The sequence below is a fragment of the Chelonoidis abingdonii genome, chromosome 3, assembly GCF_003597395.2.
Source record: "Chelonoidis abingdonii isolate Lonesome George chromosome 3, CheloAbing_2.0, whole genome shotgun sequence".
Classification (NCBI taxonomy): Eukaryota; Metazoa; Chordata; order Testudines; family Testudinidae; genus Chelonoidis; species Chelonoidis abingdonii.
This window is the reverse complement of record NC_133771.1, coordinates 128,647,461-128,673,080: the sequence shown is the minus strand read 5'-3', so window position 1 is coordinate 128,673,080 and position 25,620 is coordinate 128,647,461. Positions and strand designations below refer to the sequence as shown.

Genomic DNA, 25,620 nt, shown 5'->3' with positions numbered 1-25,620 from the left:
TGCAGATACTGCTTTTATAACTGCTTCTGCCATCATGAGCATCTGCCCACAGGGACAACTCCTGCCAGAAAGTTCTCCCTTCTGAGCTCATATGGCTGGAGGAGGAGTGGGGCCTAGCGCTCCGTGGCAGGAAGTTTAGCTGTCATCTCCCCCTTAGTCAAGAACTGGTATATGTGAAGGAACACTTTCGGTGTGTCTTGATTCAATCAAAATATTCAGGATACATCACCACAAATACCCATGGACTTTTTCCAACACATACTATCTATGGTACTTGCAAAATCATATATTTTTAAGTTCTGAAATACTTTCAGTGGACCATGAAGTTTTTAGACAATTATGGAAACGGATTTTTTTTTTTTAATTAAAAATACTTCTCTGATGCATGGCCCTCCCCTAGATACACTTGAACACATTTTTGGGCTCTGTTTTCATGTTTAATTTTGCAGTACATCATAAATTACTAATAGAAATTGATTAGTTAGGGGAGAATAATATTTTAATTGGTTAACTGAAAATTGATATGCGCAATTACAGTGCACACAAATTTAAGAATTTATTAAAAGATTATACTGTGCTTTCAAATATTGGTCCAATTCTGCAAAAAGGAGAGGTTACTTACCTTCCACAGTAACTGGACTTCTTCAAGATGTCTGCCCCTATGTGTGCCCTATGTGCATTTCAGGTGCACATATACCCTAAGTGCATTTGATCTGAGATTTTCAGTTGCAGTGCCCATTTGGCCCATTCACAAGCTCCAGACCTCCTCACGCCCTATATCAAGGATAAGAACTGCTCCCAGTTCCTTCTCTGCCAAGTCTCTCAAGATGAGACTCGAAGGGGAAGTAGTGGAGCACTGACAGAAAAACAGGTCTCAAAGAATTCCAGTTACTGTACAAAGTAGGTAGCCTCTCCTTCTTCGAGTAGTGTCTTGAAGTGGGTGCTCCACTTCAGTTGACTCCCAAAATAGTACTCATGGCAGGAGGAAGTGACCTTTGGAGCTGAATTTAATACCAACCGGACTGCCTTGCCAACAGCAGCATCTGACCTGGAAGCACATACCAGGGAATAGAGTTTGGGAAAAGCATGAATTCATGCTCAAGTTGCAGCCTTGCAAATTTCTGCAACTGATATATTTTTCAACAGTGCATGGACTTGGATTGGGATCTTGTAATAAGGAGGGGGCTGAATGTGACCTATTTTAGAAGGGGGCTGACTGTGACCAGTCTAATAACAAGGAAGAATACATCTGGATACATACTTTGAAACTCTGCATGGAAACTGGGGGTCCCTTGGATCTGTCCACAAACAAGACAAACAGTTTAGGAGACTTTCTAGATAGCATTCTGTGTGGACAGAACCAAAGTAATGCCCTTCTGATGTCCAAGCTATGGAAGGCAACTTCCTCCATGGTCTGGTCTGCCTTCAGGACAAAAAATGGAATGTGGCTAACCTGGTTAATGTGGAACTCAGAAGACACTTTAGGCAGGTGTGGCCATAAAGATACTTTTTCCTTGAAGAAAACTGCCAAGGAAGGATCTGCCATTTAGCGCACCTAATTCTCCAACTCTCCAGGAAGAAGTGATAGCTACCAAGGAAGATGCCTTCAAAAGACAGGTGTAGCAATGCACATTTAGCCAATGGTTCAAAGGAGGGTTTCATTAGGCAATTAAGGAACAAGTTCAAAACCCATGCAAGTGTGGGCTCTCTAAGCTACAGAAAAAGAGTTAATCAACTCCTTGATGAATCTATCTGTTGTGGGGTGGGCAAACACTGAGAATCCCTCTCTGGGGGAATGAAAAGCTGTAACCACAATCAAATAAACTGTGATGGCACTCGCAGAAAGACCCAACTTTTAAAATTCAACAGGTAATCCAAACCAGTAGAGAGGGGAGAGAGAAATGGGGAGAACTTCTGCTGGAAAGACCAATGGTGAAATCTCTTACTTTTGCAGGTGTTTCTCCAGATGAAGTGGAGCACTCATAGGGATGCTACTCAAAGAAGAACATTAAATATATTGTAACAGTTTATGGCAAAAAATGTTAAGTAGGAGAAATAGTTTTTAAGGTCTTCACAGTTATTGTGCATTAGGAAAATGTATGCCTTATATACTTTATGTAAAAACCATATGCTGAAAACTGCTGCTTTTCAAAAACCTACCTTCTTTTTGTCCCTCATTGAGCCCTTTCCTCGGACCATTATCTTGCATCCTGTTTCTGCCTCAAGCTGTTTAGCTGTTAGTCCTCTGGGACCAAGGATTCTTCCCACAAAATTGAACTGGAATAAAGGAGAGGAGGGGAAAAAAATCTTTACTTCTCTTTAAATACAGCGATCACAAAATTATTCAAAAATCTATCAAGATGTATTTACAGCTCTAAGATGTCATCATACGTTGCATAAGAGCCTACACTAAATCCTTGATGTAAGTAAAGACAAGAAGGCTAACATTTGTGGACTAAGTAGATCAAATATTTGTGCGATCTTTACACAAGAAAGTAATTTCACTATTATATCCAAAGTCATCTCTCAATTTACCAAATTAAAATCTACAGCAATCTCTTCCTGAAACACCCCCTTCCAAAATTCTTACACATTTACTGAATACAAAAACATCTGAGAGAACAAAAATAATTTAAGCAACATAAAATGCTGAAAATATACACAGTTGCAAAAAAACGAGTAAATTTCAGTTTTTAAATAGAGAAAACTGTCAGCAGAATGCTGGGCTTATCCTCTTTTGCATGACCAGGGACTAAGAAACAAAGATTTCTCTTCTATTGGTCCCACACTAGCTTTACACAGAAAATGGCCAACAGAATTTCTGGTGTGCTGCAAGTTTCAGTCATAAAGGAGGAAGATTTTACACACTACAGTTTTTACTCCGTTTAGTGTTTGTGTTAAGTGTTCACTAAGAAACTGACTGCCATCAACAAGGGATGATATTATTTATATTACTGTTTATTAGATTAATTGTACTCAGCACTGATCTGTTCCTGATATATCCACACTGTGGTTTCTTAAAATTAGTTCCACTCTGAACACTGAAATTCCAATTATCTACATATTCACTACATTGTGGAATTTATATCCATATAATATATAGGAACAAGGTTGGGAATATGTATGAAAACATTTAAAAGTGTTTATTTCCCAGACCAAAAATTAAGTAAGAGGGAGTTAGGTTGAGAACACAAAGCAGTATTATAGGGTAAAAAACATTACAGGAATGCTGAAATTATCTCTAAAACAAGCTGTAAAACAACGGAAATTCAGAGTACCATATATACTCATTCATAAGCCTAATATTTTTGGTATAAAAGTGACACATTAAAGAGTGGGATTCGGCTTATAAATGGGTCTACACCAAAATTTGATGATTTTAAATTCTACGGAATCATTGAATTGAATATTTAATACATTGTCATTTTGTTTACCTGGATCCTCTGCAGGCATGGAGTCCCTCAGTTCCCTGTGGCAGCGGTTCACCTTTCCCAGCCACATGGAGCTGAAGGGCCCCATTCCCGCAGACACTCCAGGTAAACAAAACATCCCAACTGACCAGCGACGTACTCTGACGGTCAGGAGCCAAAGTTTACCAACCCCGGAAATATAGGGTCAGCTTATGAAAGGATCATACAATTTTTGCTATTTTTACCTAAACATCTTGGGGGGTCGACTTATAAACAAACAGACTAATGAACTAGTATATATGGTAAATGTTAAATTTAAAAGCAATTTAAACATCAAGATAAAGAAATGCATAGTATGGGAACCCAAACAATCCAAATCAGTCCTGCCACTGGCTCTCCCTAGAACGAACAGACTATTTACCTACCTAACAGGAATGTTGTGATGCTTGATTAATATTAATAAAGTGCTTTCAGATCATCTGATTAACAAGATTCTTTAAGTGCAAAGTAGCATGCATTAAAATATTTGTAACAAGGGGAAATAACGCTGAGTTGATAGAATACCTACAGGTGTAAATGAACATTATATTAATTTCACAGCATGTGGGATGCACAAACATTAATTCATTTTTTGTTTTATTTTCCACTGGTTAAGACACTGACCATAATTACTCCATTTAAAACAAAAACAAACACTGTCTTGCCTAAATGTCAAGCTGTTTTAGAGTGACTTTACTATGGGGAAAATGTTACCACATACTGTTCTGTATACTCTTGAATACAGCAGTTTTCTAATACACATTATCAGGAATTCATTTAGTTTTTACAACTTGTAAGCTTTACAAATTTTATTTAAATCTTAAAATAATTTTTTATCTGGTACTGATGCTTTTGATAATTTTCCTCCTTCTATAAAGCATGTGAAAGGAGTTCAGATAGATCTAATTATTAAACAAATATACTGTAAAACCTGTTCCTTTAACAGGTTCAATCTTTTGCCAGGTATTACTTTGTTTTTAATTTCACTGCAATACTTTTTTCTTCATTGTATCCTGGGCATTTGGGAACACATTAAAGGATATTTTTAACACATAGGAAGAGAAGCAACCAGCTGGCCCAATCTGAAGTATAAACCTGAACTTCATGTCCTAATTGTATACATTATTCTGACAGCCCGTCAATGTCACTGGGAAGTGATAATTTTACTTGTAAATCATTCAGGTATATTAAATAAGTGGAAAACTAACATTCAGCAGAGAAATCCCTCTCTGTGTTCCATGCAGAGGAACAGCAGTGGGAATAGAAATAGGAACAGAAAAATGGAAATACAAGCAGGTTTAACAGATGTTCAACTATCACAAGGTACAAATCACAGCCACTTTTAACAAATACCAAGACACACAAGTGTGTTAAAGTTTACACAGATTTGAGGAATATTGCTGAAGTCTAGTTTTCAACATCTTTTCTGATTTAAAAAGATCTTAACTGTGCACGGGTTCTGCAGTCACCTGCAAATCCACACAAAGATATTTAAATTCATAAACAGCATGCTGAAAGTTATTTATCATTGATCAGGACACACAGGTGAATGAAGACAGTCATGGATGGATTCAACACCAAGCTTCTACTTTCTTAACTCCATACTGGGCAGAGGTTCTATATGCCCACCCTACCTCTCTCTTATCCTGTTGTCACATAACAGCCATTTAACTGAGTCCAGTGTGGGGTTACAGGGCTCCCACCAGAAACTCAGGATAGACACTCTTTAGTCTGCCCCTACAACTCAGCACACTTCTGAATCCTGTCATTCTCTTCCCACAAAGGGAAATCTGAGTTTGCCCAGGGGAGTTCAGCGGCTGGGAGGGGGGAACCTGGTCTGGGGAGCAGCCCCTGAGCACAGCTGGCCCCTGGGATCTATAAAGGCTCGCTGGGATTTGCCCCTCAATGAACCGATGTACATGGAGGGGAGGGGCGCAAGGTGGAAGTTTTGTCTAGGGTGCAAGATATCCTTGCATCGGCCCTGCCTCAAGGGGTTTGTGCACCCCAGGTTAAGAACCACTGCACTAAACTGATAAGATCTGCATTTTAATTTAATTTTAAATGAAGCTTCTTAAACAATTTTAAAAACTTGTTTACTCTACATACAACAGTTTATAGACTTATAGAGAGAGACCTTCTAAAAAGGTTAAAATGTATTACTGGCATGGAAAACCTTAAATTAGAGTGAACAAATGAAGACTTGGCACACCACGTCTGAAAGGTTGCCAACCCCTGATCTAGACCATCACAGCTCTTAAAAACCTCTAATGACAGAGATTTCACAAAATCTCATTTCAATTTATTCCAGTGCTAAAATACCCTGACAGTTAGGAAGTTTTTCCTAATGTCCAACTTAAACCACTCCACTGCAACTTAAGCCCATTGCTTTGTGCACTAGCCTCATAAGTTAAGGAGAACTATTTTTTTTCTCCCTTCTCTTTGTAACAACCTTTTATGTACTTGAAAATTTACGTCTCCCCTCAAGTCTTCTCTTCTCCAGACCAAACTAACCCAGTTTTTTCAATCTTCCCTCACAGGTCATGTTTTCTAGACCTTTAACCATTTCTGTTGCTCTTCTCTGGACTTTCTCCAGTTTGTCCACATCTTTCCTGAACTGGACACAATACTGCAGCTGAGGCCTAATCAACATAGAATAGAACAGAAGAATTACTTCTTGTATCTTATTTACAACACTCCTGCCAATACCTCCCAGAATTATGTTTGCTTTTTTTTCAACAGTTGTTGCCCTGTTGATTCATACTTAAATAGTGATCTACTATGACCCTCAGATCCCTTTCTGCAGTACTCCTTCCTAGGCAGTCATTTCCCATTTTGTATGTGTGCAACTGATTGTTCTTTCCTAAGTGGAGTACTTGCCATTTATCCTTATTGAATTTCATCCTATTTTCTTCATTCCATTTCTCCAGGTTGTCCAGATCATTTTGAATTTTAATCCTATCCCCCAAAGCACTTGCAACTAGACTGACCAGAGAGGAGCAAGTGTGAAAAATCAGGATTGGGGGGGGGGGGGGGGTAATAGAAGCCTATATAGGAAAAAGACCCAAAAATCAGGACTGTCCCTATAAAATCAGAACATCTGGTTACCCTACTTGCAACCCCTCCCAGCTTGATATCCGCAAACTTTAAAACTGCATTCTCTATGCCATTATCTAAATCATTGATGAAGATATTCAACAGACCCAGATGAGAACTGATCCCTGCAGGATCCCACTTGATATGACCTTCCAGCTTGACTGTGAATCACTGATGACTACTCTGGGAATGGTTTTCTAACCAATTGTGCATCCACCTTATAGTAGTTTCAGCTAGGCTGTATAATCTCTAGTTTGTTAATGAAAGGTCACATGAGACAGCATCAAAAGCCTTACTAAAGTTGAGATATGTCACATTTCCCCCCACCCCACCCCATCCACAAAGCTTGTTTTCCTGTCAGAGGAGGATATTAGGTTGGTTTGACATGATTTGTTCTCGACAAACCCATGTTGACTGTTACTTATCTTATCTTTTAGGTGTCTGGAAATTGATTGCTTAATTATTTGCTCCATTATCTTTCCAGATACTGAAGTTAAGATGACTGGTCTGTAATTCCCTGGGGCTGTCCTTATTCCACTTTTTACAGTATTCTAAGATGTCTTAAAGTCATCAGGGCCTAATGAAATACATCTAACTTTCTTGTTATTTTTTAAATTCTTCTCGTATTTTAGTCTCCGATCCTACCTCATTTTCACTGGCATTCATTAAGATATCCAATCGCTACAATATTTTTGGTGAAAACCAAAAACACTTAGCACTTCTGCCATTTCCATATTTTCTGTTCTAGTTTCCCCCTCCTCATTGAGTAACGGGTTTACCCTGTCCCTGATCTTCCACTTGCTTTTAATGTATTTATAGAATGTTTTCTTATTACCCTTCATGTCTCTAGCTAATTTAACCTCTTTTGTGCCTTAGACTTTCTAATTCTGTCCCTACATACTAAGGTTATTTGTTTATATTCATCCTTTGTAATCTGACCTAGTTTCCACTCAATCTCAGTTTTCAGATTTAAAAAAAAGAAGTTTCTAGCCCTTGTGTGGCCTGATTCATGATTTTTAACATTTGGGGTGGCAAATCTGGAACTTCTCCATCCTGCCTCACTGTTTCCTGCCTCACTTTTCAGTTCAATTGTCTACCATAGACCACAGGAAGCAGTCATCTTCCCTCAGATCAGCCAGATGATAGCCAACTTCACCAAGCGTGACCTTACTTCTAGAGCCCTGGAATCTGATGGTACTCAATTACATGTGCCAGGTGTAGGAAGGGTCGGGTCGGAAGGGAAAATAACTGGACACTCTTGAGCTTAGGTGGGTTCTCCTTCTCCTGCCCATGGGTTAGCAAAGGAGCAGCTGCATGCCCCGCACGCCTTTACTGTGCTGAGCTGACGAATCACAGCAGCACCCGCCCCTCACTCTGCAACATCCAGGTCTGGTGGCAGCAGGGCACTTCACTGCTGAGTCAACCCTGCAAACAGGAGGGAGCAACACTAACCCAGGCTTTAAAATTAAGCCCAAGCAGACCTCTACTTATATCCATATGAGAAGTCTTTATGGAAATAGCAGCCATCTTAACAGAGAGCCTATGGTTTCAGACTTTAACTCAGTGGTCCCCAACGCAGTGCCCCCAAGGGCATCTTCATGCACCCGCATCCTGGCCCCCAGGAGAACACTCGCGGAAATGCTGCCGAATTTCAGCGGCGTTTCAGTGGAGATGCCTCTCCATGACACCACTTATCACCAATAAGTGACGTCATCGAGAGTGTCTCTCCCGAATTTCAGCAGGGACGCCTCTCGATAACGCCGCTTGTGGATGGCAAGTGGTGTCATCGAGAAGAGTCGCCACCAAAATGCCGCCAAAATTCGGTGGCATTTTTGTGGGTGCTCCACCACCACAGTGGTCCTTTGTCTGGCGCCCACCAGACGAAAAGGTTGGGGACCACTGCTCTAAGTGATGGACTAGAGCAGCCATTATGAAGACAAAATTTAGAAACAATCATTAATCACACTTTGCTTAATTACAAAACAGTTTCTTCAAATGTACCCTATTACGTTTCCAATGGCTGAACTATATTTTAGCTTTGCAGAGATGGTAACTAACCATCTGTTAGCTAGGAAGATCTAGAAAAAGGCAAAATTCACCAACGCAAATTTCTTAAAATTAACTCAAGATGGGTCTTTCAATTCAGATTTCCATGGAAGTCCTCAAAAAATCCATTTCCACTGTCAGATGCGTATCAGCTCCCCTTAAGAACAGATGAGGCAAAAATCATTCCATCCAAGATGTATAACGGAATTTGGCAAAAGATTGTTTCGAACAGTTAAGAACTTGACAGTCCTGATGACCGTTTTTGAAGAAAATATTGACAAATGAATGGCACTGTAGCAGGGTGGTCCCCTGCTCTTGCCCTGAAGGGCTTAAAACAGCCCAGGAGGAGGGCTGTGGCTGAGGCAAGAAGCCTGGGCTGAATGGGGAAAGTAGGCTCAGCTGTGGCCATGCCCCAATCAGGCCCAGCTGGCCCCTATAAGAGGCTGGGAGCCAGAAGCCCAAGCAGTCTCTCTCTAGCTGTTGAGAGGGATGGGCCTGGCTGCTGGGAAGCTAGAGAGAGACTGCTTGGGCTTCTGGCTCCCAGCTTCTTATAGGGGCCAGCTGGGCCTGATTGGGGCATGGCCACAGCTGAGCCTACTTTCCCCATTCAGCCCAGGCTTCTTGCCTCAGCCAAAGCCCTCCTCCTGGGCTGTTTTAAGCCCTTCAAGGCAAGAGCAGGGGACCACCGTGCTACAGGCACCATCACAGTCAAAATAGTGAACAGATTTCTAAATATAATTTTAGATGATATTCAGAAGCCCTTTGGTATTGCATTGGATAAACTGCAAGCAAATAGCTGTATTACTACTAATGCTGTTTAAATCTGGAAGGAATTTAAGGGCATATATTGGAGGATAAAGTTAAATCAGACAGTAATAAAAATGGATGCAGCTGGGGCTTATTCCGTCTTCTTCTTGCTCACTTTCTCCACCTGTTATAGTAGATGTGTAAGTACAAACGAGGTGGATGCCACTCTGCCAAGGACATCTGTTAATAAATACCAGAATCATACCCTGCCTAACAATATTTGAGAGCTGAATGAGAACAATTAAAATACATGTTAACTGCTAAGCCATCAGTAAAGTCGAGATATTGAATTGGTTTAAATTGTTGACCAGGAAGATAAATGTTCATAGAAGTGATAAGCCAGCTTTTTTGTGTAGTAGCCTCTACTATAGGAGTAAAAAGAACTTTTTCTAAATTTAGAATCATTCATTCTAATTTGATAAAAGTGACTGGTTGTAGAGAAAGCAGGAAAAATAGTCCTCTTTTGCCAACCATGAACAAGCATTAGGCAGCAGGGGAAGGTACTAAATTCAAGAGAACAGTTCAATGCCATTTTTGTCTTGTATATTCAGTTTACTAAAGCTTGTTTTGCCAGTACCTACCATTTCTTCATTTTCTAAATCTTTAATTTTAATGAAGGGTTTTTTTGTTTTGTTATTTCAGCTAAAGAAAAGATTGCTCCTGGGGGCGGAGGAGAAAAAAAGAGAGAGCAAGAGACATTGAGCCAGGCAGCTTTACTGGGGTGAGAGTTAGTAGTAATGTCTCATGAAATTATAATTCCTCATGAAACAAAGGGTCTTTGCCATTCAGAAAAAAATCTGTAAGACAGTGCAAATGAGTGGATGATGTTAATATAAAAACCCCAGTTAAAGGATTTTTAAAAAAAATACTAACACAGATTCGTTTATTTAATTGTGACAATGCAGTTTATATATAAAACAGTACAAGTCAACATCTAGTAAAACAAATGTGTATGCAATATATTAATATTACACAGACAAAAATATTGCAGCATCAAGAGTATCCAAAGGAAAGAGGCAAGACCACATTGTCATGTATTCAGTCATTGACTGTCAGCACATTTTAATACAGACAGAGCCTTCACCACAATGCATGGATCTGAGCTGGCCACAAGCAGCCCACCTATCAGAAGAAGACTGTTTCAACTTCCATGTCACCCAGACTCTGTCTCAAATCATACCTACATGCAAGATAGGTAGTGATGGAGTTGAAACTCAGTGCAGTACACACACAGAACTCTAACTTCACCCTTATGTACACAGATGTTAACAGTGCACACAAATGTGGAAAATGTATCAGTGGAATATAAGGACTGACCACCCCATAAAAGGGACTTACATCAAGAATGAAACTTAGAATAAAATTTGGCTGCTTTAACTGAAGTATAGTAACTGATTTACTGGGTAAAGAGACTAGATAAGGCAGAGTTTCCCTTGATAAGCAGTTAACACTTTCTTTCCCTTTTATGCTACCTGATATATAACCATCTAAGACAATACATGTTCAGATAATACAGTAGAACAATACTTCTATTAAGCTGACTGCTTCCACATATTTTTAGTATCTTTTAAAATCTTAAACACTACATAAAATAGCTCACAAAACAGCCTATCCTAAAAGCCAAGTACAGTACAACAAACAGAATATAAGAGACAACGTTCTACTACATACTGCAATATTCTGTCCTGACAATTGCACATGACAAGCCCAACTTCCCAATCTACTACAAAGGTCACGCTGAAAACTGTTGCTGACAAACAATTGCTTCCCAAAAGAAAAGAAAAGAAAAGAAAAGAAAAGAAAAGAAAAGAACCTGACTCCTAATTTCTATTTCCTTCAGGTTAATTTCCTTCATAGGCTATCCTTGGCCTTAAAACCCATGGATACAGAGTTCAAAATTAAATAAAAAACAAACAAGAAAGAAGCAGATCCCCAGTTTTAGAAAAATTCTGACAATGCCATTTATTCTTTTGTGCATTTGGGGGTACACGGCACCTGTGGGGGGGACAGAGGAGCTGTAATTTCTGAGCGCAACCAAGGGAATATTTCAAAGAGACTTGGGGTGCACCTACTGTTAACCTGCAAAGCGAAGACAGGGCTGGCACAACTCAGAAAGTGCTTGAAAGGCTGGTGGTATTAGGGAGTTGACACTCAGCCACACCCAGGCAAAATCCCTCATGCTGGAGACAAGGGCAATAAGGTGACTCTCAGTCCTGAGTACCTGAGAACAATCACATCTGTACTCAGGCTCCTAGTACTGGTGTAACAAACAAGAGGAAGAGGAATTGCTCATTTATGAGCATAAAGTCCATCTACTTGGTATTACTGAAACCTGGAGCATAAAGTCCATCGACTTGGTACTACTCCAACCTCATGTATAACACAGGCCATGAAACTTTCACAAAACAATTCCTAGAACATGTCTTGTAGGAAAAAATCCAATCTTGATTTAAAAATCATGAGTCACATGACTGGAATGTTAAAATCAATGGCTATAACCTATCTGGGAAGGACCAAGCAGGCAAAAGAGGAGAGGGAGTGGCATTACCCGTTTCTAAGTCACTGACAACTCAGAAGAAAATTATCTTGAATGCTTATGATCAATGAGCTAACAAATAAAGCATAAGATGGAATCTTAGCTGGTGTCTGTTACAGACCACCAAATCACACTAAGGACCAAGACGACTGCCTCCTTATGCACTTATCACCTGTAAGAAGAGTAGCTGCATGACCACTGGGGATGTCAATCTGAGTGACATATAATGGAGTTCTTATGTTGCTGCTACTAAACATTCTTGGAATTCCTAAACACAATAGATGAAATTTCCTAACTCAAAGTGTTGCAGCCAATAGAGGGGAATTCTAGATTAAATCTTGAATCTTGCACTGGCTCTGCATATTTCCACTTACAGGACAGACTGATGAGGAGTGCTCAAATTAACCTGCAGGCAGATCCTAACTAACTAGGGAGCACTGCTCTACCAAATCCAACATTGGCCTCAGATGCCAAGTCCAGGACATAATGCTTAGCTGAAGTGTGAACAGAACTCTAGGTTGCCATTTAAACAACAAGGACCTGTCTAAAGCAAGTAAAGAGATAGTTGCTATAACTCTAGCAGAATGTGGTTGCATTGTATCAGGTACAGGAGTAAGTGCCAAGGAATAACATTCAACAACACATTACTTAATCCATGTAAAAATAGTCTGGGAAGAAAACTTATATCCCATGCGATTTTTAGCATAAGACATAATCTTAATGCTTTTTGAAAAAGTTTTAGTCCCATCCAAATAATAAGCAAAGGGCCTTCTTGCATCCAAAGTATGTATTTCCCCTCATCAGAATGTGGGTTAGGGGAAAAAACTGGCAAATTACCTGACATTAATATGAAAATCAGAGACTATCTTTGGCAAAAACTGGGATCAGGTAAAATACAATAAATTTTTTTTATATAGAAAGTTGTGAAAGGTTGATGAGCCGTAAGATCTTTTAACTCGCTTTCCCTTCTGACAGAAGTTATGGCCACAATAAAGCTGTTTTAATAGATAAACAATATAATACTCAGCCATGGGCTGAAAATGTGACTGTATTAGAGAGTGCCTGAAGCATGAGGCCTGGTAAGAGGCCTAGGGCGGTCTTTCTACTACAGCGACTTCATTAGCATGGCCAGAACCAAACTGAGATCCCAAGGAGAGACAGGATCTCTCAAAGGAAAATACACATTAGATAAACCCTTCAAAAACATTTCAGCAATACTGTGCACACAGATCTACCATCAACTGAGGTAAAACAAGCAGAAATGGCTGTCAAATGAATCTTTCACAATGAATCAGCCCTTCACACTTTAAAAACCATCAGATATTCTAAAACAGAGAGTATGGCTACTGACGCCACAGAACTCTCCTTCCCAGTCATACAAGTTACAAATCTGGTCCATTTTAACTTATAACACTGTCTACTAGAATGCTTTCTAGCATTAAGTACCACATCTTGAACAGTTAACGAAGAGGGCTGCTCAAGTTTAGGCAGAGTCAAAGGCCAAGAGCCCAAGCCGTCAGATGAAAGGACTGCAGGTCCAGATGAAGAATCTTCACTTCTTGCTCAGAGGATCTGGTGACAGAGGAAGGTGTGTGAGGATTCTGCTGGACAGCCAGAAGAAATCAATATATCATTGGTGGCAAGGCCATGCTTAAGTGATGAAAATTATCCTCATCCCATCCCCGCATATTTTCCTTACCACTTTCTGGGTCGAGGAAAAGCAGGAAAAAAGCATCTATCAGACACTGTGCCAGCTATGGAACAGAAGAGGTGACAGTGCTGGATCCACATTTGCTAAATCCCACCTGGAGAACGTGCGCAAAACCAGCTGATCCTTTAGGGACCACTCTGCCATCTGGGAAGGGTACCTGCTGAGACAGTCTGTAATCATGCTGCTCTCTCTCATCAAGTGCTGAGCCACCAGACAAACACTGTGAAAGATGCATCAATCCCATAACCTTATTCCTTTTGTACAAAAAGCAGTGGAGTGAGCACCTTCCTACTCGTTGATATAGTACATTGCATAAATATCGTCTGTTATCACACATAAAGCCCTCCCCTGCACGAGGGGGGAACGATCTGAGGGCCAGACTCCAACATACTGATGTACAGACTCCTCTCCTGAGAGCAATGCCCTCTAACTGCCAGATGATTCAGATGCAACCTGCAACATATTATTTATATCAATAACTACTATTAAAAACTAAGCTCTAGGCTACAAAAGTAATAGTTGTCAATGGACTGCTAATAGCTCCGTCTCTAGCCAGGGCAGTTGAAAAGGAATGAGTGGGAGTTAGCCTGCACATGCTGACTCGCCTCATAATGCAGCACAAGGAGACACACTGCACGTGCAGTCCTAGAAGACACTGCTACTGAAGCTCTCTGATCAGCAGCGCCGGGATGCAAGCACACCTAGAGTGGAGCATCTATAGGGATACTACTTGAAGAATGTGTGTCCTTCAAATCTAGAGTTGCGAACAAATCCATGACTGAAAGGGAGCTGGTGCTGGCAGTTCTGATTGATTAATTCAACTCTCAATCACCATGTCAAATATGAAGTTTGATGTTTCACAACTACGAGAGGGGTGGCAGGTTGTTGGGATTAAGACCAGGATTAGAAACGCCTTTGCTTATACTAGCCCTAATTGGAAGAAGGCTGCTGCTATGGCTTGTGCCAAAACATAAGAGGAAGACTGAGGGTAAAACTGCCTCTGATAGTGACAGGAAGGATTAGGTGGTTTTCTTCTGTCAGAAGAAATCAAATCCAGAGAGTACACTGCTGATCTCGGTCCTTCTCCTGGAACTCAGTCTTCATACTGAAAATGCTATCCCTTCAAAGGGGAGATTCTCTAGTTAAGGCTAGGTATTCTAGGCCAGAGAGAAGCCAACCATATCTCCTTATAACCACAGTAGTAGCCATTACTCTAGCAACTAAATCTAATGCACTGAAGGAAGCTCTGAGTGAATGCTTAGCCACGTTATGGCCCTCCAGTAAAATGCTAATTGCCAGCCACCATATGCACTCAGGCAACTTTTCTCACAAGTGGAATTGATAATGGATCAGGATAACCAGCCATCCTAATACCGACCAATGAAGAAGACTCCACCCTTCCCCATGAGTCTATGATCTTCCCCTATGACTGGGAAGTGGAATGATGCCCAGATCTTGCCTGCCCCTGGCCAGAGACACCACCAGTGAATTAGGAGCAGGATGTTATGAAAGTCTGAAAAACCCTTTGATGGTATCTGGTACAACTTTTCAGCTTTCTTGGTAATAGGCTGACAAGAGGCAGGGGTGGACCATACTACTCTTGCCAGTTGGATCAAGCCACCAAGAATTGGTAGGAAAAAATGGTTACCTACTTTTCTGTAACTGTTGTTACTCAAGGTGTGTTGCACATGGCCATTCCACTGTAGGTTGGCGCACGCATCATACACAGTCAGAGATTTTTCCCTTACCAGTACCAGTCAGGGCAGCATGATCACCTCTTGGTGACTCATGCCACTGCACAGCGGTATAAAGCACTATACTGCCCCCAACTCCCCTCGGTTCCTTCCTACCAGAAAGACTTTGATAGAGAGGTGAAAGCGGGAGTTGGAATGGACAAACAAACAATAATTATGGAAAGGTAAGTAACCATTTTTTCTTCAAGTGATTGCATATGTCCATTCCACAGCAGGTAACTCAAGTAGTTCTGACTGGAAGTAGGCTTGGAGTCTACTTGAACAGTGATTGTAGGACCACCCGTCCAAACATGGCATTATCTCTAGATTGATTAGAGATGGGATCAACTTTCAAAAGGACTCTACTCCTCTGCCTATTTTGGTTGACTGGTACCTCTTCATTCCTGTAGTGGTATTACGTGGAGAGCTCAAAAGACTGGTGCTCAAGAGATTGTCCCATTACCAATGAAGTGAGCTGATGATCTCAGTTCACTAGTGAAGCTGAGTCCACAGTACACAACAACCATCATGCAAATTGTCAATCCTGTTGGCAATTTCAGCAGATAGACTTAACAGACATTAGACTGAACTACTACACCACCCCAAGAGAAGATAACACTTATAAAAGTAGAATTATACTGGCAGCATCACATGGGGGAAAACTCACACACACTGTCACTGTTCACATTACTGTTTTGTGAGATGCCTTCAATCTGGCAATACAGACAACTAAATATTTTACAAAAATAAAAATATTTTAAATGTAAAGACAAATCGTGACTTGCTCTCCCCACCACCACCCCATTCATTCCTACTATGTCTTCCCTTTAAGCGTCAACCTACATAATCCAGTAATCACATAATCCAGTGTAGAACAGTTAGTTCAATATAATGCAATTTTGATAAAAAATGAAAATTTGTGAAGTTTCTCAACATGACTGATTTTTTTTTTGTTTCTAAATTAAATGGTGATTAATCCTGAATTTCCAAATAATTTCACCTGTAGAGCCTCAGTAGGGTTTCTAGGAGAAAAGTGCTGGTCTGTTAAGATGACTAGAAAGCACAGTGTGCAGCATTACTTAGAGAAAACCAGGTTTAAATCCCAGTTCTAAATATCATGGTGTCAAAAGTTAATCCAACTATACAGGTAAAAACAATCTGAAGTGGTTCAGTTCTTTCAAGGAGGCACAGCTCAATGACATGTAATTTATTCACTGGCATGGAGGGCTAATGTATGGAATCACACAGGAATAGGTCCTATCTACACTGTAGAGTTTTTACTTGAGGCCATTCAGAGAACTGCTACAGTGGCATAATCTGAGATATCAGTTCTATTCAACTGCTGAATGCTTATATGGTCTCTTGTGAGAGACTAATCTTTATTGTTGAATAACACTGCAGACTGGATGCAAGATGACTGATTAAATCTGAACAAACACAAGAGACTTACTGTTGGTGGGGGATCCTGCTTGCACAGGAACTGTCCTTTCTAATGGGAACTGTTATATACAAGTTGGTAAGGAACTCAATTTGTGAATCTTTTTCACCAAAACCCTGACTCAGAAACTAAAGTTTCCATGGACAGTAATAGCTTTTTCTCTCTCAAAGATTTGAAAACTGCAGCCTTTCCCTCTTGGACATCAGTAATGCATGCCTTCAGGACCTCAAGGCTGGACTCTTGTAACAAGCATTTGGACCAACATTAGAAAACTAGTCATTAACAATAGTTATTGCTCAGAAACTTTCATCTACGAGAGTCTGCCCTATCATTTGTGCTGACTGAATATCCTTTTCCCAAGTATACTCCAAAGTCTGATTCTAGCTTCAGAATCTACCTGAGGGAGAGCCTGTAAAAGGCTTCCTTTCCACAATAAGCTGGACTAGAATTTCCAACCATTTCACAGTGGGGGTTAACACTAGCGTTGTGCGAATAAGTGATCTTACAGTTCACTGGCCAAATTTGGGGGGAAAAATTGTTTCAGATCAACCTTAAACAAAACCATATTGGTTATCTCAGTGAAACAAACACAAATAAAAAATTTAGGTTGAAATGCTTTGTTCCATCCAAAATAAAACTTGCATTTTTTTTGCACTTTGTTTTATTAAAAATAAAGGAAATTTGGAAATGCCATTCAAAAAAATAACTAGATAAATTCATGGAGGATAGGTCCATCAATGGCCATTAGCCAGGATGGACAGGGATGCCTGTTTGCCAGAAGCTGGGAATGGGCAACAGGGGATGGATCACTTGATGATTACATGTTCTTTTTGTTCCCTCTTGGGCACCTCGCATTGGCCACTGTTGGAAGACAGAATACTGCGCTAGATGGATCTCTGGTCTGACCCAGTATTGCTGTTCTTATGTTCTTAAAACCAGTGGAGAAGGAGCCCCCCCTTAAACTGTATAGCACTATGGCTTCAGCACTCATATGGGACATTAGAGACCCAGATTCCATTCTCACCCTATCCAAATTCAAAGCAGAGATTTGAACGTGGGTTTCCCACACTGCCCTAACCACTGAGTTACAGGGTATTCTGGGGTGGATCTCAATTTCTCCTGTTGAAGTTGTTCATTGGAGCGGGGACTAGAACCCAAATGCCTTCCTTCCCAAGTTAGTACATTAACCACCAGGCTACAGAGTCATTTCCATTCTCTCTCCCCAGCACAATGAATATTTAAGTATTTAAAAAGGAAAAGATGAGAAACCCCACCCCAGACTAGTGAATAGTCTGACGATTAGGGCACTTTTCTGGAGGGTGGGATATCCAAGTTCAAATCCTTGCTCTGAAACAGGAAGAGTGGGGACTTGAACCTGCATCTCTCCCACATCCTAGATGAGTGTTCTAACTCTAAGGCTATGTATCATCACCACAAGATTTGAAAATGGCACCTAAATTCTCTTGTGCATCTACTGCCCCTCCCCAACCCATGGGCGTGGGGAGGAGAGACTATTTAAAAAACTCACATGAGATTCGCAAATAGTCTTGATTGACCTGAAACTGCATTATCAGCAAACAAACAAACAATTCGTCAAAACAAAAACTGCCCTGCTCTTGTTAACATAAACCTCTCCAGAAGGACACAAGTTACTGCAGTGCCACTCGACACTAAAATGGACTCTTCCAGTGTCTTTGTTTCTGTTCTTCACTGGAACTTTAGCTCGCTTCCGTCTAGTATGAAAACAGAAACTACACATGAGATATGTAATTGTTTCAATTTCAGTTTGAGGAACTCAATTTAAGCTCCAAATTTCGTGCTTTTAGAAGGGAAAAATCACATCTGGTTTATTTTCAAGATGCTTTTAAACCCCTCAGCCTTGCAGGACAAGCATAATCAATAAATCTCTGGGGAACAGAGTTAAATCTCAATTTTGTTTGTGTTGCTTGGCCAAAAACTTGTTAGTTTTGAGTTACACTTTTATATCAACAATGTTTAGAAGTTTACTTTTTCTCTGGATAGTTTAACTTTCCACTGTATATCCAAAGGACACTTGTTAAGCCTCTCTACAAAATATGGCAGCACTGGATGTCTCTGTCATGCCTTAGAGAAGAATTGTGATTGTTCAAAAAAGTGCTTAAATCAGTATAGATCAGAATCAATCTAGCTGTGAGAAACATGGTTATACCTTTCAATTGCTAGTTATTCACATGAAATCATACCTCATTTACATAGCACAAACTTCTGACAGATCTAAAACCAGGGCCAACCACAAAACAGACAAAGTCAGATTTATATCCTGCCTTTATATTTCAGAGAATCTGCCAGAGAAGTAGCTGTGATAATCAGGATTCCACTGAAGAATTGAGAAAAGCACACAGGTCACTTGAAAAAAAAAATCCTTTTCTTATTTACAGATCAAAAATGTCTCCCAACAGATATTACTGGTTTCACTCAGGAATATGTCAGAGGCTTCTGCAATGCAAAAATTGGCTTTATTACATAGTTGTGCTGTGGATTTATAGTTCAAAGCCAACAGTAAACAGAGCTAGGATTTCAAAAACACTTACAAAAAGTGCTGTAAAATGTTAGAATTTCAGTTTCCAACATAATCTGGATTACACAAAATGTAACACTGGTTACAAATTCAAAACTACATGATAAGAAAATTAGGTTAAAACTTGTCAAGGTAGCTTGCAAGCTACAATAATTTATAATTCTGGGGGGATTTAAATTTACTTTATCAATATCTGAGCCAGATGCAATTAAATGTTACATGCCACATTAGAATAAATATATTTTGAATTGCTAGCTAAGGTTAAGCAAAATAAAAACCATCAGATTTTCACCAAAACAGTACAATATCAAAATATAGCATTATTTTTAAGAGATTTCTCCTCCACTTTATATACAAGGTATTCCACTCAAAGATGCCAAAGAATCCAGCAAGATTATTTTACTGCTAAAGGAAACCTCTCAGAATTACCAATTTACATTCCTTTTTGCTTTGGTAGAAAGGTCAATGGCAGTCAATTCAAAAGGCTCTGAATGATTGTCTGATCACTGTATCTCTAATCTAGACTAACCAAATAATCCCTGTGATCTTGATAAAATCTACAGATTCTACTCAGCAACAGGTGTTCCCATACTTAAAAAGACCCCTTTAAAAAGCAAATAATAAAAATGAATAAATGCAGCTGGGATTTAGAATGAATTACTAAATCCTTTAAATCCACATTATTCACCCCTAATAACCTATGTGCTGAATGGTTTGAGAGCTTGTTTAACGGACAAACAGCTTTAAAATCCCCATGAAAATGCAATGGATCAGATGTATAAAGCCAGACTAGTTTTCCAGGTCATTTTAATAATGGTAATACACAACCTTTTACAAGACTTCTCTACAGTACGGTCTAGGAACAAAATAATGCACTTAAACATACAATTCATCCTATTACAGTTCTTCACATTCCTAATAGATTCTCTAAGCTATTTGAGATTAGCAACCAACTCTATCTGAAGATTACTGCAAAGTAGTTCCTGTATTTTATCCTTAGGTCTAAAAGGTTTTTCTTCAGTTATATTTTATCTAATATGTAGAATTTGTAAGTATGCTTAAAAATACGTATTCATGTAACAGCAGACTCTAAATATCAGCTACTTGTCAAAACCTGTAATGCATTACATCTAGGTAGGGTGCATAACGTACTGCTTCTTCAATAAAAATATAAGTTGGGTTTTTGCAAGTGTTAGTTACTAGACCATAACTAGCAGCATTTAGACTGGCATCTTAACTCTGTCACAAAAATCCAGCACACCTATGTAAACCTTGAGATGAATATGTTATCATCCTGTGCACTAACATTTTTTTCAACCTCCTCCTCACCCCCATAACATCTTCCATGTTCATCTCCACCCCTGATGGCCTACCTATAGGAACTGATGCAAGGATAGGGTACCAAGGGGGAAAATTTTTTTTAAAAAGTCAGCCTTTCCCCATCACATTTCTATTGCTAGTTTGGTAAGGTTCCCCCCACAACCAGCCACTAGCCAAATAAATCTAAATATCAGTCCTACTCACTTCTAAAAACAACCCTTCCCCCTCTCACGTTGCAGTTATTTTCAAAATATGATCAACCTAATGGGCAAACAAAAGCATTTATGCAAAGAAAAATATTCCATGGATATTCTTCGCTTAAGATAAAAACAAAATGACAAACTAAAAGGTTCACTATTAAATATTAACTTTGATAGGCTAGTGCCAATATTTATTTATGCTGACTGTTTTACTCTTCTCTGTTCTGAAATGATAATTATATAGAATGGATATAAAAGATGTTTTTGGTACTAATGCAGTTGTTTGTAGAACAAGGAATAGGAAACAATATATTTTAATTAAAATGGAAAGGGGTTTTGTTTTTATAAAGGTTAGCGACACTGTCACCATAGAACGAAACTGTATGTTAAAGTGTCAACTGGAAAGGAAAGAAGTGAAATTTGTACTGGCCATACTGTTTTCCACAAGAGTACTGTCAGCAAGAGTCAGATAAACTGACTTAAGGTTGAAGACTAATAAATTCAAAAACAAGTTCCTCAACATAAATTATGAACTATACAATCAAATGAAACTGCATGCTTCTAATTTCAGTTTTCAAAATCAAACACTCCTGTAGACAGAAGACTGTACTACAATATAAGAAGTTGCAAATACATAGTTATTGAAGCTATAAAGGCAAGTTTACCAAGCTATTCAATGTCAAACATTTCATGTATAAAATGCAAACAGGATGTAATTTTTACTCTCTTGCTTTTTATAATTAGAAGTTAAAGTACTGAAGCAATAGGCTTGGGTTTTAATATGGTACATCATGAAAATTTAAGTTTTCATTATTATTGTTTCATTAAGCTGGACATAAGTAACCACACTTGCATCTACCTTAAAGAGCTTATAGTTGAGGCTTGATAGGAAGGTTATAAAGCTAGTTTAAAATAGACTAGAAGAGCAACATGAATGATGTCACCATGCTAGTGCATCAAAGAGGATGCGCAAATGACCATAAACAGAACAATCTGACTATATACAATGTACTATCAAATGCACAAAGTAAAAAGCTGAAAATGGATTTCTCTAATCTGTTTTATTCAAGGTTTAAAAAATCCTATCATGTGTAAGTGAATTAAAGTGCTATTAGATCCTGCTGAAGCTAACCTTTCATTTTAAAATATAGGTTTTTAGTACTTTAGATTGGGAAGATTAAACTGTGTTACTATTTGGAAGGTACAACCACTACCTTCCTAAATTTGCAGAAAGTCGGGGGGACAGCTTCTCCTGTTAAGGGGAGATCCATCTCTCAATCAGGCTTAGGCAGGTGAGGCCCTATGCTGTCAGGAGTAGGGTGTCCTGTGAGATGCTACCTTCAGCCCCTGAAATATGGAATACTGCTTCCTAGTGGAGAGCATGGGATCCCCAACAGAGGCCTCAAAGGGAATCCCTGCTACTCAGGCATTAGATAGTTTAGGAGTTCCTGTTGTTCCATCAGCCCAGCAATGGGCTCTGTTGGGGTGGCTGGATCCTCACCTGCCCACCCACCCTCCCAGGGTCCTCTATGGGGTTTAGGGTTGCCAGACATCCAGTTTTCAACCAGAACTCCCAGTTGAAAAGGGACTGACGGCTCCAGTCAGCATTGCTGACCGAGCCATCAAAAGTCCAAATCGGCGGCGCAGCAGAGCTAAGGCCCTGCCTGCCTTGGTTCTGCACAGCTCCCAGAAGCAGTGGCATACCCCACTCTGGCTCCCAGGCATAGGGGCAGCCAGGGGGCTCCACGTGCTGCCCCTGCCCCAAGCACCAATGGGAGCTGCAGGGGCGGCACCTGCAGACAGCGCAGCGCGTAGAGTCACCTGGCCACACCTCTACCTAGGAGACTCAGACGGACTTCCTCCCACACTCCAAACACCTTGGCTACACCCCCAGCCCCCCAGGCACCCCAACCCCCTCATCCCCATCCCCACCTTAGAGCCTGCACTCTCAACCAGAGCCCTCATCCTCTCCCACAACCCAATCCTCTGCCCTAGCCCACTGAAAATGATCATGTGATGGTGGGAGAGAGCGAGCAACTGAGAGAGGGGGAATGGAGTGAGCAGGGGCGGTGCCTTGGAGAAGGGGCAAGGCAGCAATGGGGCCTTGGGACAGGGCAGGGGGCAGCAAAGGTGTTCAGTTTTCCGCAATCAGAGAGTTGGTAACCCTAATAGAGGTGGCCAGGAGCCTCCTTTCTCACAGTCCTCTTCTTGGAGGGTAGTGGCAGTGAGAAGCCTTATGCAAGAGCTCTCTGATAGCAGTGGAGTGCTCCTGGCCAGCCACTCTAGCCTTTCGGCCAGCAGTGGTTTGTCATCCTTTTCTGCCTACTGGCTGGGCCAGGGTAACAATTTTGGGGGGAAATAAACCTCAGCCCCTTGTCAACCTAGCAGAAGGCTCTGTGGGGAGTCAGCAAAAGCACCTTTTTCTGGAGGAATATTGCTCAGAATTCCTGATTGTTGGGAAGAAAGGACTTTTTGTTTAAATATTTCAAGGACTGTTTATAGATACACTTAATCCTTCCCCAGGACAGGAGCTTAGACTAGATAACCACCTCAGGTCGCTTTCAGCCCTATAATTCTACAATTCTGTAGGAATCTGTGTTAACTGTAACAGCTGTAGGCAGGTTTTCAGAAAAAAATGTGATTATAACTTGATGGTGACCCTCCCCTTTAACAACGTTCAACACGGTTTAACAGTCATAAATACGGGTACCTTCTAAATCTCCAACTTTTCTTTAGAAATACATAAAATAAAAATTACATTAAGATAGCATTCTCAATCACTAATTATGCAACTACTGAATTTTTTCTTTACATTTTATTTTATTTTGTTATAACTAGATACACGGCTTTTTTAATGTAATCTTTTAACAGGGACAGTTACATTAAAAAATCTGGAAACAAGTTAAAAACTTCTTCAAATCTAAGCAGTTATAGTGTTTCTACAGATTTGTTTAAAGAGAACTACAGAATTCTGATGTTAAAATGAATTGTTTGAATCCAGGTAAAATACAGTAAAACACCTAATGCAAGACATCTAATTCGTTTCGAGAGAGCTATTCTATAGATTGCAAATATTGAAGTACTCATTTCTACTCTCTTCCCCCAACTACTAACAGTTAAAGTTTTAGACTCATTTCATAGAATGAACTGATCTGTAAATGAATATCGTACATTTAATGCAGCTAATAAAAGCATTGTCTTTCAAAGTGTATTTTTGTCCTTCCAAAGTGTTTGACCTTTGCTGTCACTAAGCCGACTGACAAGCCCACCAGCTGTTTTTTTCCTTCCAGTGCTACAATGCATTCTCTTCCTTTTTAAGGCTAGTGTGCCCCAGTAACAAATAGCAGGGCTTAAGCCAGCTGCTAGAATGTCACAAACCTATATATTTAGCTATGAGCTCATTTATTGCTATCCCTTAGCATCAGTTGCTTATGTCCTTTTTGCTACAGTCTGTCGACATTCCTCACCAAGTTGACAACACTGTTGTCTGGGTCAGCAGCTAGGCAGGAACAAGAACACACAACAAAATAAAGAGATCATCCTTTTCAAAAGACAGAAAGAAAAACCAAAGTATTTGTGTTACATGCACTCAACATGAAAACATTTTCATAGTCACAATATAGTTAGGCATTACAATTCCTAGCATTCTTCACTGTCCATCTTTATTTAAGACTACTGCAGTAACCTGTAACATCACAGAAAAATGAACTTTAAAAGCTGAACAACTACACATACGCACAGAAATTTATGGTTCTATTAGCAATGAAATAAACAAAACCTTACATAAAGCTTTAGAAGGTTATTTGTTTGTTTTTTAAAGTATCTCTGTAACCATACAAAAATCTCTCACCCCTCCATGCGCGCACACACAATACAAAACTTAGGAGTTAACTGCAGAGATATGAAAAGAGGTAATACTAATGACTTTAGAATATATTGTCTAGTTATTGTGTCTCCTCTACTATGAGTCTCTTTACAGTAGGATGACCAGATAGCAACTGTGGAAAAAACGGAGCGGGGGCAAGGTGTAATAGGCGCCTATATAAGAAAAAGTCCCAAAAAACTGGACGGTCCCTATAAAAACAGGATATCTGGTCACCCTACTTTACAGAATCTCTGCCATTTTAGGAAGTGACTTGAAAAAATCATTTAAGTCTCACAGATTCATAGATGTTAAGGTCAGAAGGGACCATCATGACCATCTAATCTGACCTTCTACACACTGCAGGCCACAGAACTTCATCTCACCCCAAACCATGGTTTAAAGACTTCAAGTTACAGAGATTGCACTATTTACACTAGTTTAAATCTGCAAATGACCCATGCTGCAGAGGAAGGCAAAAAAACCCAGGGTCTCCGATAATCTGATCCGGGGGAAAATTCCTTTCCAATCACAAATATGGCTATAAACTGACCATCAACAAGTTTAGGCTTGAAATTAGGTGAAGGTTTCTAGCTGTCAAAGGAGTGAAGTTCTGGAACAGCCTTCCGAGGGGTGCAGTGGGTGCAAAAAAGCTCAACTGGCTTCAGGACTGAGCTTGATAAGTTTAAGGAGAGGATGGTATACAATTGGTCCTATAGGTCATACAGGCCTATAGCTTCCCAGATTACGTCCCTCCTACCTCTTTCTTAAAAATAGGAACTATATTAGCAATTCTCCAATCATGAGGTATGACCCCCGAGTTTGTAGATCCATTAAAAATCCTTGCTATTGGCCTTCAATTTTATGT

The 25,620-nt window shown here is 39.9% G+C and overlaps 1 protein-coding gene across 7 annotated transcripts in view; it reads right to left on the bottom strand.

Annotated features, from left to right (window-relative positions):
- QKI (QKI, KH domain containing RNA binding) overlaps positions 1-25,620 on the bottom strand; it is a 332,733-nt gene that overhangs the window by 184,699 nt on the left and 122,414 nt on the right. For all 7 annotated transcript variants that reach the window (XR_012655572.1, XR_004371961.2, XM_032767744.2 and 4 more), the window contains exon 3: positions 2,161-2,277. Coding sequence is in view for 5 of the 7 variants with exons in the window: in XM_032767744.2 (XP_032623635.1) it covers positions 2,161-2,277 (117 nt within the window). In the remaining 2 variants the exon portion in view is untranslated. The remainder of the gene's footprint in view (positions 1-2,160; positions 2,278-25,620) is intronic.